Source organism: Rhododendron vialii, chromosome 9a (assembly GCF_030253575.1).
Source record: "Rhododendron vialii isolate Sample 1 chromosome 9a, ASM3025357v1".
Taxonomy (NCBI): domain Eukaryota; kingdom Viridiplantae; phylum Streptophyta; class Magnoliopsida; order Ericales; family Ericaceae; genus Rhododendron; species Rhododendron vialii.
This window is the reverse complement of record NC_080565.1, coordinates 35,596,038-35,612,389: the sequence shown is the minus strand read 5'-3', so window position 1 is coordinate 35,612,389 and position 16,352 is coordinate 35,596,038. Positions and strand designations below refer to the sequence as shown.

At 39.4% G+C, this 16,352-nt stretch overlaps 3 protein-coding genes across 6 annotated transcripts; 2 read left to right on the top strand and 1 right to left on the bottom strand.

Annotated features, from left to right (window-relative positions):
• Window positions 1–330: 330 nt before the first annotated feature.
• On the top strand, window positions 331–6,081 carry LOC131300906 (uncharacterized). Of its 4 annotated transcripts, XM_058326927.1 has the most exons (5): window positions 419–457; window positions 1,813–1,896; window positions 2,017–2,136; window positions 3,968–4,060; window positions 5,346–6,081. In XM_058326927.1, the coding sequence occupies exons 3-5, from the start codon at window positions 2,030–2,032 to the stop codon at window positions 5,866–5,868; spliced, it is 723 nt and encodes a 240-aa protein (XP_058182910.1). In that variant the 5' UTR covers window positions 419–457; window positions 1,813–1,896; window positions 2,017–2,029; the 3' UTR covers window positions 5,869–6,081. The 4 variants fall into 4 exon arrangements, with proteins under 4 accessions (XP_058182909.1, XP_058182912.1, XP_058182910.1 ...); XM_058326926.1 differs by lacking the exon at window positions 1,813–1,896 and having other exon boundaries at window positions 331–457; window positions 2,019–2,136; XM_058326929.1 differs by lacking the exons at window positions 1,813–1,896; window positions 2,017–2,136 and having other exon boundaries at window positions 399–457.
• A 1,577-nt stretch (window positions 6,082–7,658) lies between these two features.
• LOC131300745 (enoyl-CoA delta isomerase 1, peroxisomal-like) lies at window positions 7,659–8,634 on the bottom strand. Its single transcript, XM_058326718.1, has one exon. It carries the CDS (start codon window positions 8,565–8,567, stop codon window positions 7,839–7,841), a length of 729 nt encoding a protein of 242 aa, XP_058182701.1. The 5' UTR covers window positions 8,568–8,634; the 3' UTR covers window positions 7,659–7,838.
• A 4,759-nt stretch (window positions 8,635–13,393) lies between these two features.
• Window positions 13,394–14,769, top strand: LOC131301554 (enoyl-CoA delta isomerase 1, peroxisomal-like). The gene has a single exon (XM_058327918.1). It carries the CDS (start codon window positions 13,726–13,728, stop codon window positions 14,449–14,451), a length of 726 nt encoding a protein of 241 aa, XP_058183901.1. The 5' UTR covers window positions 13,394–13,725; the 3' UTR covers window positions 14,452–14,769.
• Window positions 14,770–16,352: the final 1,583 nt, after the last annotated feature.

Below are 16,352 nucleotides of genomic sequence, written 5' to 3'. Positions count from 1 at the left end.
ATGGAAAAAAGAAAAGAAAAAATCTAAGGATTTTTTTTAACTCTTATTAAATGTTTTTGTGGTGCATGTTGACCGAAAAATATTTACTTAAAAGTATATAATAAGACAATGATGCCCTTCCGTTCCTAAATAAATATCTGGCTCGCAAACCTAGACCTTAAAAAACGTGGAGTAATTTTTTCGTTAAAGAACTCAAACTTTTTTTCACAGATTGAAAGAACTCATTAATATCTATTGATTTGTGAAAGAATCTGATTTTTTTAGCGAGTTAAATACATCTTTTTAGAAATATAGGTTTGCGATCCGGACATTTATTCAAGGACGGAGGGATAATTTTGAAAAGAAGGATGCGATTGAACCGGAGTCCGACGTTGAACCGGACATTGCCAAGTTGCAAAACCAGTGGGTTATGTTTTTTCCGTTTCCATTGTTCGATGAGGAGTGTCCCTTTACCCAGGTTTCCTTTCTCTCTCTCTCTCTCTCTCTCTCTCTCTCTCTCTCTCCGTATAATTTGCATGTGATGTGTTTTCGTATTTTGGTCGATTTCTTCGAGATTCATACGTATATACTTATACATATATATGTATGTATATCTCGATTCGCTGTTTCATGATACTCTCGTTTTCTCTCTCCATTTATCTATCTATTTGTGTTTTGCAATTTGGGAGGAAAGACATTTTAGGGTTTCAATGGTAGCTGGCGATTGTTCAAGAATTGTGTACTATAAGGATTATACATAAATCATAATATGTCTTTGTAATTCGTTGTTTTTGAGAATGTTGGAGAAAATAGCAGTTGAGGCTTCATGTGACGACCATTTGAGTTTGTTCTAATAGAATTTTATTTTCTGGGTTGTTGTTTGGGAATAAAAATGGAAATAGCAATTGTGGCTAATTTTGTTTCCTATAAAGTGTTAGAGTTGAGGTTCTACTAGATTTAGCTGGGAATAAATTTTGGAAGTTTTTTTTTTTTTTTTTTAGCACAATGAGAACAATATAAGAACATGGTAGGGAAGCCATGGAAATACTTGCAGGCACTGAGACCGAAGAAAAAAAAAACTCTTGGTTATGTTGTATACCTGGTTTGTTCTGGTTAATTAGAGAGCTGAACCGCTGTCCGTGTGTGATACTATTTTAAAGCAATTTAAAGTGTTGTAGTTTTCAGTTGTTCGCAACTTGAAACGAAGCTTTGTATAGCCTGAAAATGAAAATACGGCATGATAGACCCAATACAAGGACTCTTGATCCACAATGTCTCCTTTGCAGTACTTCTGATTCAGTTTCCCTAACTGTATTGAAACTGCAGTTTCTACACAAAGGGTTGTTTCCAACCAGGAGATAAAAACATTGATTGCATGGAGATAAATTGCCATATGGATCGCTTGTAGTAATTGGTCAATGATCACACTCTAGAAACAGATTTGATTCTCCTATGCTTCTATAGCTTCCAGAGTCTACAATAAGATAAATTTACACATCTAGCTAACACTAACTTTTGCAAAGTTATGCAAAACAATAATATAGATCTGTTTCTATTAGACAAATCCATTACGCCTTAGGATACATGTACATGTTTATTTTCCATGTTAAGGTTATAGGAGTACGTGTAATGTGAGCAGGTTTTTTGGTCCATAAAAATCAAGGGAGTCATAGCCTTTAATATGATGATTCATTGATTCTACAAATTTAGAAACTTGGTTGTCCAAGTACGGAGTATTTTTTTTTTAGAGGATTGACATATACTGATACTGTTTTTGTAGTTGGAGTTTGGGTTCTGACCTCGTGGCAGTAAACTAACTGTGAATTTTCTTAGGTCGACAATATTGGATCTGTGACGGAATGGATTTCTGCTGTCTCTCTCTCACTCTCTATGGTTTAAAGATCATTTGGAACTAGGGTTGGTGATTGGGTTTTGTGGTTATGTTAGCAGGGAGGGGATTCTTTGGCGTTGGTGGGTCGCTTCAAGTAGTTAGGCAGATCTTTGTTTAGGTTCTTATCTTGTTTTGAAAATTTACACAGCATTCTCAAATATGAGTCTCGATAGAAGTAGAAGTCCTTCGCGAGCCAAGAGGTATCGGAGCAGTGAACGTGCATCATTCCGTGATGCACCTTATCAAAGGGATCGCCGCATGTACCGGTATGTATGTTTGTAATTTTTGGAAAAATAAACAGTTGTAATCTGTTTATTAGCGATTTAGCATTGTGGTCTTCCTTGAAGAAAACATTATAGTTTTCTTGTGTAGTTGTGCTTTTGTTAGTGCTCTGGTCATGGACTATTACATGATATTGTTTGTCTATTTACATGTGGCTTCTTCACATATCTCGCTAAGATCTTTCATTAGTTTTTTCTAGGTTTGGTTTTTTAGTGTCTTGCGACTATTGATTTGGTAGTGCAGACTTGTCTAGTTGTCTCAGCTGAACCTGTATCTGGTTAGTCTGCCAAGGAAACTACTTTCTTATAGGTTCATGGTAAAGACCATTGTCTCTGCTGTCATTCTTTAATTGATGGCTGAAAAAGCTTTGAAAAATAAAATCAGTTGAAATCAGGGCCATGTAGTTACTGTCTTTGTTTTGACATTCAAAAGGATGTCCTGACATATCACATCTCCACATCCTTTCAAAGTTAACTTCTCCTTGTTCCGAAAGCAAAGAAGATGGAGGATGAACCATGAGCATAATCCTTATGGCTGGCAGTATAATAACTCATTTTATGCTTTGCTTCTCTTGAATTGCAACTTGCCAAGTGTCATCGAAATCAATGACATTCAGCACCAAACACCTGAGAGAGGTACATCAAAATTCAAGGTCATTCCTCCTTCTCCTTTGCAACCTCATTATCCACGAAAACACACTTCAAGGGGAGAGAGCCCCACAAGTCCTTACCTTTTCATCTAGCGCCATTTGGAAACTATGACATCCAATTGACATTTACATCCTTATTTGATCTGATAAGGGGAGCTAAGTAAGGAAAATTTGCTTGAAAAGTGCCAAAACAAAAAACAAGGTAAAAACAAGTATCCAAGAAGTGTTGTCAACACACAAGATCATGGTTAAATTGACGGCAGTTCATCTAAGAGAAGACCTTCAGATTAACCTGTCTTTCCTGTCTTATCTTGGTTTCATGAATTTGTTTATTTGTTTTATGCAGCAGAATAGAGGGAGCCGCGATCTTCAGATTTCACCTATCTGCTGCCTGTTATATTGTTTTGTCATGCATTTTTCAGAACAACAAATTTGGAAAGGTCGATATAACCTATCTGTTCCATGATCTCTCTCTTTTCTCATACTCTTTCATTTATACTCCAAGCAAGATACATCAATGTCCATTCAGGACTCAAAACCAAAACTATCTCAGCCAACTCCCTAAGACACAAGTCCAGGAGTCACCAAAGCAGAAAAATAAAAACTATACAACCAGGCACCTATCAACAAAAAGAATAGAAACCACAATTACACTACTACAGCAGAAGACCTCAATCTTGGGAAAGGAACTCCCCAAGTCCTGCACTGTCTGCACAGAACCCTGTTCTCCTGTGTAGTTTTGATATTTTTGCCTCTGGACGTCTGTATGGTATGATCTGGAAGGAAGCCTGTCGTCACTTGCGTTATACTGTATCAGAAAACATGTGTGGCATTATGACTCATTATATGCTTCTGTGGTTATGATCTGATGAATTCCTCAGTTGAGTTGCCCAATTTTGATGTCAATTTTGACTCATTATATGCTTCTGTGGTTATCAGTCGTATTTACTCTAACACGGATGCTGCAACCCAAGCATCAAAAAGGAAAGCTTTACTGTTGATATTCAAAATTGTAGCTACTTATTTGTTTTCTTGTTGCTTTGTCCAGTTTGTTTACTAGTACTTTGTGAGAATTTAAGAATTCCTGCCTTCATGTTATCATTGGGTTTGAATTTTACCACATAACCGGTTTGAATTTTACCACATAACCATCTGTTATTTTTCAGGCAAGATTACCTGTGTAATAACTGTAAACGACCTGGGCATTTTGGCAGAGATTGTCCCAATGTGACTGTGTGCAATAACTGTGGACTCCCTGGGTGAGATGAATATCTTTTCATTCTTAATGTTGTTATGTTCTCTCGCTTATGGGAAAGCATACTCCTAATATTAGATTTGTGTTGCAATGACTCATGCTGCTTTGTTCTTATCCTCTTTTTTTTTCCAGCTTCCTTTTTCTGAAAATTGGTAGACTACTGGGATGAATTCCGAGCTTCAAGAGTAAATATGACCTCTGCTTTTTAATAGTTTGATTCTAGGTTAGATAAGTAGCCTGAAAATCAATTTGGAGATTTACTGGTGTTCAGATTATGTGTTTAGGTTGTTGCAAGGTTCTCCTGGTGCCCATTACCAGGAAAACTGCTTCATTTCAATGGAGGTAATGCCCCGTAAAAATTCCAAGGCCTTAAGAATGGCTCTAGTCGTTCCTTATAGAAACTGATTAGCCTGTCCCTTGAATAACCCATTGTTTCACTCAAACTAAGAAGCACGAATTGAAGGTGACGTTTCTGTGTCGGACACTGACACTTCTTGGACACGTGTCCGATACTGTTTTTTCTGGTCCATAACCTAGAAACATTGCTTTATTTGGATACATGTCTGACACTCTTTTTTCAATGTGTCGGAGACGTCTTGGGTGCCTATGCATAAGAAATTAGTACGTAATTGACACATCTTAAACACTTGCTAGCATGTGATTGTCAAAACTGGGGAATTCAATGTATCACTATCTTATACAATTTGAAAACCATACTCGTTAAGAGTAATCATATTTCAATTTCACGTAAAATTTGTAGAGAAATCAAAAGGTACGTTAGTGTATAAATAAAGGTAGGTTGAGGAGGATCAGATTTATATGGCTGGCTTGCAGCATTGCAAGAGTAAGATCTGGTGATAACTGGGTACTACGTTCTACTATTACTCCGTGTTCCTATTAGACTACACGATGTAAATCTCAATAAGAGTGAAATAATGTAAAATATTGGACGGAACATTATCAAAGTAGCATTTCCGAGCCGTTTCCATGTCCTAGTTCTTAAGGTTTTCTTGAGCATCATGTCTGTTGAGATTCTTCATATTAGTTGGGATGTAAACTGATGGTCAATTTGTGTATTTATATCCATATACGTGTTTAGCTATATATTTGCACATTTGTAACCAAATGTATTCCCAACTCAACTGTGTCCTAGTTTTAGAGAAAGAACGTATCAGCTTGTCGTGTCATATCTGTGCCCCTGCTGTATCTTTGCTTCTTAGTTGGCACACTGTTGCAAGATCTCATATTTGCAATATCTCATATTTGCAATATCTTTGTCTTCCTTTTAGTCACGTTGCTTCTGAGTGCACCTCAACAACCACGTGTTGGAACTGTAAGGAACCAGGTCATCTCGCGAACGAATGCAACAATGATCCAGTCTGCCACATGTGTGGAAACATGGGTCACCTGGCTCGCGATTGCTCTAACTCAAGTCTTCCCTCTCACGATGTAAGGCTCTGCAACAACTGTTACAAGGCGGGCCACCTGGCCGCAGATTGCACCAATGACAAGGCGTGCAACAACTGCCGCAAAACCGGTCACCTTGCCCGGGACTGCCCGAATGACCCGGTTTGCAACGTCTGCAACATATCCGGCCACATGGCCCGCCAATGCCCCAAGTCACACCTGCCACCTATGGAAATGGTAGGTGGCCCTTTCCGTGACATGATTTGTCGTAATTGCGGGCTTCCGGGACATATTAGCCGTGACTGTGTATCTATAGTCATCTGCAACAACTGTGGTGGGAGGGGACATCAAGGTTACCAATGCCCCTCCGTGCCGATGCTCCATCGTGGGCTTCGTAGGTTTTAATTAGCTGGATGGGTAGGGTTTGTTGCTGGAACTTCTTATTTGAGTTGTTCTGATACATTTGAATGTGGAGTGAGTTGATTGATTTTGAAGAAGAGTGGTGTTTTTCTTGTCTCTTTAGAAATGCTTGGATGCAGATATAGAGGCACTCCTTTTGCAGGTTGGTGTAGCAGTAATCTTTTTGAGAAGTTCATTTATGAGATTGGGATTGGTCAAGAGTTACTAGGCCTCATTATCCTTAAAATGTTTGGTATTTTTTGTTTTTTGAATTTATGTTTATCTTTTCTGAATTTTTGCTAGATTCACTTTATGTTTTTGGATTAATCATTCTTCCAATCAATGAAAATGAATCTAAAAAATAAAAAATTGTGATCAAAAGCCACCAAACAATTGGTATATTTTATATTTTGTTGTCCCTATGAACTTTTTCTAGCTTCAATCAACATTGTTATACTTTTTTGATCACATGCCAAAGTTGGTGTAAATTTGTTTTTCGTCACATGCCAAAGTTGATTAGTCAAATTTACACCAACATATGACGTCGGGACAAATGATTAGTCTTAAAAATATGACGAAAAACTGAATACAAAATACAAAAATAAAAAATACAGGCCAAATTTTTTTTTCCCCCGGGAGTACGAAGCCTAGATTCTATCCAGGCTGTCCTGAAGTATACAACTCTGTAGCTTGCAGCCTTCAGTTTGAATCCATTTCAAACAAGAGAGCACTAGTTTTCCAAACTTGAATAAACCTCTACATGCCAAAGTTGGTGCAAATTTGACTATGTAAAAAATTGGTTTGATCTTTTTCTCCACTTGTTTAGGTTGAGTTCTGCTTTGGGTTTTTTTCTTGTTTTATCCTTATTCAAATTTTTTTTGCGTTTGTTAATTTTGTGTCTAACAAGCCTCATTTTGAGCTTTATCTTGGATATCTCAAAAAAAAATTGGGTAAAAGTCATACTAATTTTTTACCTTTCCGATTCGTCTCGACGAGACGAATCAATAATCCACAAAATATAGGCGCAAAATTGACAAATGGAAAAAAAGAATTATATAAGGACAAAACAATAAAAAGGCCCAAAAACTTGGTGGAACTTAGCCTTAATATAGGGGCACAAGACTTGGAGTAATACTTCCTCCGTCCTGGTTTGTTTGTTTACTTTTTGACTTCTTCATGTCCTAAAATATTTGGGACTTATGCCCTTAAAACTTTCATTTATGCCCTCCCCTTTTAAAGGAATTTTTTTTTTTGAAAAGAGTGCATTTTACTTAATTCTAAAATGATGAGGATATTTCTAAAAACACAAACTCCTTTTATAGTACTTATTATACTCCCTTAATAAATTGGGATCCCAAAATTAGGTGAACAAATTGGAACGGAGAGTAGAACGTGGCCACCCTTAATAAATTGGGATCTCAAAATTCAGAAATCCTATATGTACCGACCATTTTTGTAGGGAAACCGTACCGACGGCCACGCGCGACCGTCTCCGGCCACCGGACGGCCGATCCGAGCCGTCCAAATTTTTAAAAAAAAAAACCCGAGGGGCCTAATGCGGGAATCAACGGCATCCGATGTGTGTAGAGTGCTTGATCTAAACACCCTTTTTTTCGAGTATATATGTATATACACATCGGATGCCGTTGATTCCCGCGCCGGGCCCCTCGGTTTTTTTTAAAAAAAATTTTGGACGGCTCCGATCGGCAGTCCGGTGGCCGAAAATGACCACGTGCGGCCGTTGATATGCTCCGGTCGGTGTAAATAGCAGTACTCCTCAAAATTAGGGGAACATATTGAAACGAAGAGTAGAACGTAGCCACTCTTAATAAATTGGAATCCCAAAATTAGGCGAAAAAATTGGAGCGGAGAGCAGAACGTAGCCAGATCTTACTCGTTACAACAACTTGAAGCACAACTTTTAAACATGGACCAGGACCGTTATTCCTATCAATTCAAGCCCAACATGTGCTTTATTAAAGTCTTGATGCAACCTTAACTGCGAGACTGTCATTTTCCTCGTCACATCTGACGGCACTCAGCAAATCCGCAAACACAGCCATCCGAATCTGACCGTACGCGTGTCCATCCCACCTCAGCCCAACCAACTCCTCCCCCAACCTCACCGCCGCCGCAACCGTCTCCTCCGCTCCACCTTCCACCGCCTCAACCACCCCCAACTCCGCCGCCTTCTCCGCCGTCAGCTTCGCCGCCCTCAACAACACCTCCCTCCTCACCGTCGGCGACCCGATCTTGCTCCGTATCACCGCCACGAACCACGCGGCGATAGGCAGTCCGATGTCGAGCTCGCTCATGTATAGAAACCCTCGGTCCTTGCGCATCAAGACGTAGTCGTGGGAAAGAGCGAGGATGAAGCCGGCGGCGGAGGCGTGGCCGGTGACGGTAGCGATCGTGGGCACGGGGAGGGAGATCAGGTCGGCGATAAGGGAGCGGAGCTTGGAGTCCATGAGTTTGAGGCGGTGGTTGGTGTCGGCGGTTTTGGCCCAGGCGAGGTCGTAGCCGTTGGAGAAGAATTTGCCGTGGGCGGTGGTGATGAGGGCGGTTGAGGAGGAGGATTCTGAGCGGACTCGGTGGAGGGCGGTTTGGATGGAGTCGAGGAGGGCTGGGTTGAAACGGTGCTCGTTGAGTCCAGTTAGGGTTAGGATGAAGACACTGCCCCGCTTCTCTAACGTACACATTTCCATCACTGCCGAAGAAGGAAACAACAAGAAGTAGAGGAGAGAGAGAATGGCAGTTTGTATCCTCCGTCGTAGCAGTGGTGGCCCCGTTCCAGAACACCTTCTTAAAAAATAAATACTTATTTCACATTTTCAAACTCAAAAATAATGTAAATGAAAAATAATTTTTCAATTTTTTTTGCACCGTATTAAAGATCTCAATGAGATCTATCAAACAAGATCCATATTGATACGAAAATAATTTGCGTAAACACATTATTTTTGAGCTTGAAATTGTCTTCTTAAAAAATAAGAACTTATTTTCCTTTCCGGAACGGGGCCGTAGTGGTCTTTGTGGAGGAGTACGGAGTACTTGTTAAGAGCACATGCATGTGTTTGTTCAACAGTGCCATGCGAATTTATTTAGCCGCTCTGCACGGCTCGGATGCTCCGTCCATTCGGCAATTCAACTGTTTAAATTTCATCTCAACAATGAACGACTCAGATGTAACATGGATGAAGATGAGATTTAAACCGTTGAATTGCCGAATTGACGGCATTCGAGCCGCGCAGCACAATCCTCAATCCATTTATTTGATGCGATGGTTATTTGTAACACAGTCTCATATGATTTTTCCATGCTATGTGCGCAGTGATAAAGAAAACATAGATCGCATATAGACTTTTTGAGGGGTCTATCCTGTGTTTCACAAAGGTGATTCTAACTAGTAATTTTTAAATTATTTTTTATGAATTCTTATAAAAAAAATAAACTTTTCAAGATTAGTAAGGTGAATTTGTGAGTTTCATTGCCTATAAAAAAAAAAAATGTCAGTTTCATTCTATGAATTTAAAAAAATCCCTTACCAACAAAGGGTTCACAAAAACTGTTTTAAGAAAATTAGCGATTCGGATAATTTTCTCTCGGATTTAAATTTTTACGTAATATTTAGATATCTTTCTACCAAATCGGGAAAAATAACTTTGGCTTGAGAAATCATTTCAGATGCTCTGATCATTAACTAAGCTTAAAAGGGTTGACTTTTATAAAAGAATGTACAATCATTTCAAAATAAAATAAAATTAATAACCAGATATTAATTTTGGGGCTCTAAAATTAACGAGTCAACAAATCCTTTAGTGACCCTAAGATTTGAAATTCTTGATTTTCTTAGGATTTGAAAAATGTGACTTATGACAAATTCTTGTTATTTTCTTTATGCCTACTTAACCAAAACATCTTCGAGTTATAGTCGAAATGGTGGAGGCTCCTTTTTGTAGGTTGGCGTACCAACACTCTTTTTGAAATGGTTTCACTCATGAGATTGGAATTCTCTTGAAAATATTTCCCAAGACGATCTTCCAAAGATACATGGAAATCTAACATCAAGATTCGAGATTATAGTGAGATATCTAACATAACTATTGCAAGATTGTTTTTCTTCTTCTTCTTTTATGTACAAGACAAGAAAATCTTATCGACTGAGAGGATTGGAGGCGGGGTGTGAGAGGTTTGAAACTGCAACAAGCATATCAGAGTATAAGATGCCTACACTGGGCTACGGCCCCTTCTTGAAAAATTTTCTTTTTGAAAAAAAAGGTAATTTTAAATTCAAAAATCACGTATTTATGTAAATAATTTTTCTATCAATGTGGATTTTATTTGATAGATCTCATTAAAATCTTTTAAACGGTGCAAAAAAATTTTTTTATTTTCATTATATTTAAATTTTAAATTACATTCTTTTAAAAAAAATAAAATTTTAGGAGAAAACGGAATTGGGCCTACGACCCACTTGCACTTTTGCAAGAGTTAATTCTGGTCCAAAAATGATCAAAAGCTGGCACTGGCAGCCGTTCAATTTGAATCCAATTCAAACCACAAGACCTCTTTCCTTGGGGACTCAGTAACAGAAGTTTAGGCTCCATTTGTTTGGACGTAAAATATTTTTTGGTAAAATATTTTATCTATTTTTTGGTATTTGATTGTGTAAAAAATGAAGATATTATTTTACATGTAAAACATTTTTTTATTAATTAGATGAAAATGACTTACCTTTAAATCTTCAATAAGTTATTTTTCAAAATGAATCCGTTGTCTTCTATTGTAATTCTCACTGCTCAATTTTCTCAATCGTCAGTCCTGACCAATGTTCTGAATACCGTTTCGGACATGGTACCGGATTTGTCACCGGAACGGTACGTACTGGTACCGGTATGTTACCGGGTACCGTTTCGAATTTATCATTAAAAATATAAAAATATATATACATTTATTATGAGTAACACTACAGGTACAGAAATTTTGGGACCGAATCCGGACCGACGGCCGCCGGCGAGCCATCTCCGGCCACCGGACGGCCGATCCGAGCCGTCCAAAAATTCTAAAAAAAAAACCGAGGGGCCCCTACGCGGGAATCAACGTCATCCGAGGTGTGTAGGGTGCTTGATCGGAGCACCCCTTTTCGTATATACATATACACATACGAAAAGGGGTGCTCCGATCAAGCACCCTACACACCTCGGATGACGTTGATTCCCGCGTGGGGCCCCTCGGTTTTTTTTTTTAAAATTTTTGGACGGCTCGGATCGGCCGTCCGGTGGCCGGAGATGGCTCGCCGGCGGCCGTCGGTCCGGATTCGGTCCCAAAATTTCTGTACCTCTATCATTTTTGTTTATTATAACCTTGTTTTTCCCTTACATAAAGTCCTGTTAGACTATTACAATTTTAAAAAAAATCAGTTAACATTTATGTTTAATCAATAAGCTTTCCCAAACGGTGGGCTCAAAACCAAAACCACTGGTTTTCTAATACTTCGAACGCAATTCCTTGTAGAGGGAAAAATAATCGGCGTGCGTTGTTTTCACTTTTCAACATCTGAGATGCCTCTTCTCTCTCTCTCTCTCTCTTTGTCTTTGACTAGGAAGACTCATTGAGATTGAAGAATTTTAAAGCTTCAGTAAACTTGCGAAGAAAACAAATCTGTTGAGCTGGCTCTCTCTCTCAGTCTCTCTCTCTCTCCCGTTCCGATCTAAACTTCCGATCTGCCCATTCTCTATTCACATCAGTTTTTTCCATTTTTTTCACTAGTACGTACCGCCGGAACGAGATCTACAACCTTGGCTGCAAGATTACGCCGGAGAATGTTGCTCCGATCTTCTTTTTCTGTTTTTCCCTCCATTTATGTATTTTCTTTTTTTTCTCTCAGTTTTGCAAGATTTCGGACGAAATTTCCGGTAATGTCATCTCGGCCGGTATTTCCGGTATTGTCCGGTAAGGCCCGGTATTGGAGCCGAAACGGTATTGAAGGGTTACAGTACCGTTTTTCTTTCAAACCGGTACGTACCGGCCGGTACCGAATGGTATTCATAACACTGGTCCTGACCCACGTTTAATTCCTATATTCTTTGATCTCTTCACCGTTTAAGCCTCCTCTCCCTCTACACTATTTTGTCTCATTTCTAAAAGTATTTTTTAAATGTTAATTAAACACCAAAAAATAAAAAATTTGAAATTTATTTTCTAAAAAAAATATTTTACATCGAAACAAACGGAGCCTTAGTTTAGATTTTTCCAAACTTGTAGACAAGACACCTAACATTTATGCCAATGTCGTTATAAAAAAAAAATTATGCCAACGTTGGTCAAAAATCAATGGCTTTGTTTGATTTTTATTTTTGGGTATTTTAGTTTTGGTAGTGATGAAGAGATAAATAAAGTAATGATTCGAAAAAAAAGTAATGAGTAGAGAGAAAAATAAAAGAAATAATGAGAGAAATAAAATAATATAATTAAAAAAAAGGGTAATGATTATAAAATTAAAAAAAATTAAAATGAAAAACAAACAAAGCCAATATAGCTGACGAAATTTAGCTGACGAAATTTGACTACGTAAAAAATTGGTTTGATCTTCCCCTCTATTGTTTTATTTTTCAACGAACAAGTTCAATGCGTTATATTAAAACCAAAACAGTATAAAAAGGGACACTACCAGTCCCAAACACAAAAACTAACAAAAAAAAAAAAAAAGGAAAAAACAACAACATAAAACAAAAGGAAAAATCTGCATAGAACCACGACGCCGGAGCCAGATTTATCGAACACACTCGTGAGGAGGGGTTGAAGAGATCGAAGTTGAGAGGCCTGGATGACCCACCGCTCCAACTCGAACTCGTCTCGCCGCAAATCGAAGGCAGAAGCTGCTGCAAATGCCGTCTTCGTCGCCGAAACGCTGATTCCAAAAAAAATCAGATTTAGAATTTCAGACCTGACTCTTGAGTCTAAAAATGGAGGGGATGATTGGAAATCTCAACTCCCAAATGAGAGAATCTCAACCACATCACAATCTTGAACCCGGCGAGATGAGAAGGAGAAAGAAAAGAGAGAGACCGGAGAAGGGAGATTGAGTGGAGAGGAGAAAGGAAGAGGGTGGGGGAGGGGGCCAGAAGGGGGCGGCGGATGGGGTGGGGAGGAACCCACCCCGGCTCTCTCTCTCTCTGCCTTATCTTTCCCCAAGAGACTCTCACTCTACTGTTTTAATAATGTTGTCTATCTTTCGAAAGGACATGTACAAGATGGGAAAATAATTATTTACGAAAGTTATTTGAATAAAGTTAGTGGAGTCTAATTTCAATCTAATTTCAGTTGTACAAAAATGTTTTGAACAATTTAGATTGAAAGACAAATTATTAACAGTGAGAGATATTTATTATCAGTCAAAGATTAAAAACGTATCTCAACTTGATTGCTGAAATGGATGGACAAGATTACGCGCTTTCCGTGAACATCTTATTTACGGCGGACTCTGGACTCTGAACAGAAATTTCAACTCAATAATTCAACTAAATAATGGAAGATCATTCTAGGTTAACTTTGGCACTGCAAGATTGTGCTGTGAACAAACGGAACAGAATTATTTGAGAAATGCTAAGTAAAAAAAAAATGAGTAAAGAATTGACCTTTAAAGTGTACATGAACGGTTCAGATGCACTGCACACTGAATTTGAGCCGATCATGTACACTTTAAGAGTCAATTCTTTGCTTATTTTCTTTTTTTCTAGCACTCCTCGAATTATTTTCTCCCTTTGAGAGGGAGAGCTTGAACAGTGAGACTACACTGCCATTCTCTCTCCTCTTCTTGTTTCTTTCTACGGCGCCGATCGGACCACAACATCGACGACGGAAATGTGTACGTTAGAGAAGCGAGGCAGCATCTTCATCCTGACCCTAACCGGACTCGACGAGCACCGCCTCAACCCACCGCTCCTCGACTCCATCCAATCCGCCCTCCACCGAGTCCGCTCGGAATCCTCCTCCTCCTCATCCGCCCTCATCACCACCGCCCACGGCAAATTCTTCTCCAATGGCTACGACCTCGCCTGGGCCAAAACCGCCGAAACCAACCACCGCCTCAAACTCATGGCCTCCAAGCTCCGATCCCTTGTCGCCGACCTGATGTCCCTCCCCGTGCCCACGATCGCCGCCGTCACCGGCCACGCCGCCGCCGCCGGCTGCATCCTCGCCCTCTCCCACGACTACGTCCTGATGCGAAAGGACCGGGGGTTCCTGTACATGAGCGAGATGGACATCGGGCTGCCTGTCCCGGCCTGGTTCGTGGCGGTGATACGGAGCAAGATCGGGTCGCCGGCGGCGAGGAGGGAGGTGTTGTTGAGGGCAGCGAAGTTGACGGCGGCGGCGGCGGAGGGGATGGGGGTGGTTGAGGCGGTGGAAGGTGGGGCGGAGGAGACGGTTGTGGCGGCGGTGAGGCTGGGGGAGGAGTTAGTTGGGAGGAGGTGGGATGGGCCCGTGTACGGTCAGATTCGGATGGCTGTGTTTGCGGATTTGGTGAGTGCCGTCCGATTCGACGAGGAAAAAGACAGCGATGCTGATAAGGTTGCGTCAAGACTTTAAGCGCCTATTGGGCTTGAATTGGTGCGACGATGGGCCCTGCTTATGTTGGGCTTGAAGTGGTATAATAATGGGCCATTGGGCCTGGGACTGGTTTGTAGTGTCACGAATACTTGGTAAAAATTGTAAGGGAATAGATTTATACTGGGTTATTAAGGGTGTGGACTCCACACTTTACGTGAGAATGAAAGTAGTTTATTTGGTATTTCACTTTTGCTAACCTTCGCCTACTAAGCGAAGGATAATACGCATATAATTTCAAACAAATTTGAATAGCAATGCATATTTCATGGATATTAATACACTTTTATCAGATATCAATGTATTTTTTACTTATTATCCTACACTTTTTGGGCGAATGCTAAAATAATCTTTGGTATTTTACGAGGCATCTCTATTGTTAAGATTCATCGCGCAATGCAAATAAATGGTTGGGGACTGTAGAAATGTTGACGAGAGAACGATTCATATGAGGCGGAACAACAATATAGTTTTTTTTATTTTTAAAGAGTAATGTAGGATGACTCGGATTAACTTATGAGCACCTCGGAATGTAGATTGTTTTTGCCAAGTTTCTTACATATACAAAATCTTCAGATTGTAGCTCAAACTTTCTCATTTACGAGAGAGAGAGAGAGAGAGAGAGAGAAGAAGAAGAAGGGAAGATAACTGGGAATATTGTTGTAAGTGGTAAGTCTTCTGCGCATGATATTTGGACAGTGCGGAAAAGGGGTAGCAGTGTTCAAAAAATGGGAAGGATAAAATTGATGAGCTCACCATGAAGTCGGGAAAAAGAAGTAAAAGCCCATGGACAAAGGCTTCATCCCCCCTCCTCAAGACTAGAAGAAATTCATTTTAAAACATCTTAAAAAGAAGTTTGGGCCCACTATCTCGCATCATTACTAATTTATTTCCCGTTCGCTCAAAGGCATATTCACGTTGAAATTAAGGTTCTTGACGAAATTACTAAAAATGTAAGGTCATGTTCTCAAGTCGCCCAAAAGAATTTAAGCATTTATATAGTGCAATGATTACATTCAATACGTAATCCAATTTTAGATTATCTTTTTCAAGTATTCTCATGTTTTTCTTTAATTATTTGTTTTAGTACTATTTGAAGTAACTATGCTTGAATAATTACATTTATATATATTTTAAGAGATTTAAAAATATATACCATGGCTAGCCTCTCCTTTATCTCATTTTTTTTCGATGTTAACGTGTTAACTACTTTACGACGAATGTTATTTTTAAGCTTCTAGTGTCATTGTGTACGCCATTATTGCCTATTACAATTATCAGCGATGCCAAAGAAATTCACCAATATTAGGGTATGGTAGTATCTCTTTGCCAATTTCTCGTAAGTAAATTTCTCATACGAGTAAAACTCCCCTGTCCTCTGCTAAGATGCAACACATACTATTAGTACGTATTATTTGCTTTGCCTTGCCTACTCAACGTTCATTCTCTCCGTACAAATGCTCACTCCCTTTCTTTTATTGCGTATATATTTTCAAAATGTACATATGATATACTTTTGTCACTTATCTTAAGTTGTGTTTCCTTGGTATGTATATATCTGAAAAATAAGAAAGAAAGGAAACATAGGAGAGAGAGAGAGAACATCAAACTTAGATTTTCAACATTGTTTCCAGCAGCGGATAAAAAAAAAAAAAAAACCATTGTTTCCAGTAGGGAATTGATTTTCACGGCTAGCGGTGCTACAGTTCTCGACCCAAAAGAGATCCCAATCAGATTTCGATGCCCTGCCGAGCCCACTCTGGTCACCGGATGGCTAATCCGAGCCGTCCAAAAATTCTAAAAAAAAAAAATCGAGTGGACCTTCGCGAGAATTAACGGCATCCGATATGTGTAGATGCTCAGAGTGGGCCCGGCGGGGCGTC

Coding starts and splice junctions, on each gene's coding strand:
- LOC131300906 (XM_058326926.1), top strand. CDS start 2,030: ATGAGTCTCGATAGAAGTAGAAGTCCTTCGCGAGCCAAGAGGTATCGG. Junction 2,137..3,967: donor AGGGATCGCCGCATGTACCG/GTATGTATGTTT, acceptor GTTATTTTTCAG/GCAAGATTACCTGTGTAATA. Junction 4,061..5,345: donor AATAACTGTGGACTCCCTGG/GTGAGATGAATA, acceptor TCTTCCTTTTAG/TCACGTTGCTTCTGAGTGCA.
- LOC131300745 (XM_058326718.1), bottom strand. CDS start 8,567: ATGGAAATGTGTACGTTAGAGAAGCGGGGCAGTGTCTTCATCCTAACC.
- LOC131301554 (XM_058327918.1), top strand. CDS start 13,726: ATGTGTACGTTAGAGAAGCGAGGCAGCATCTTCATCCTGACCCTAACC.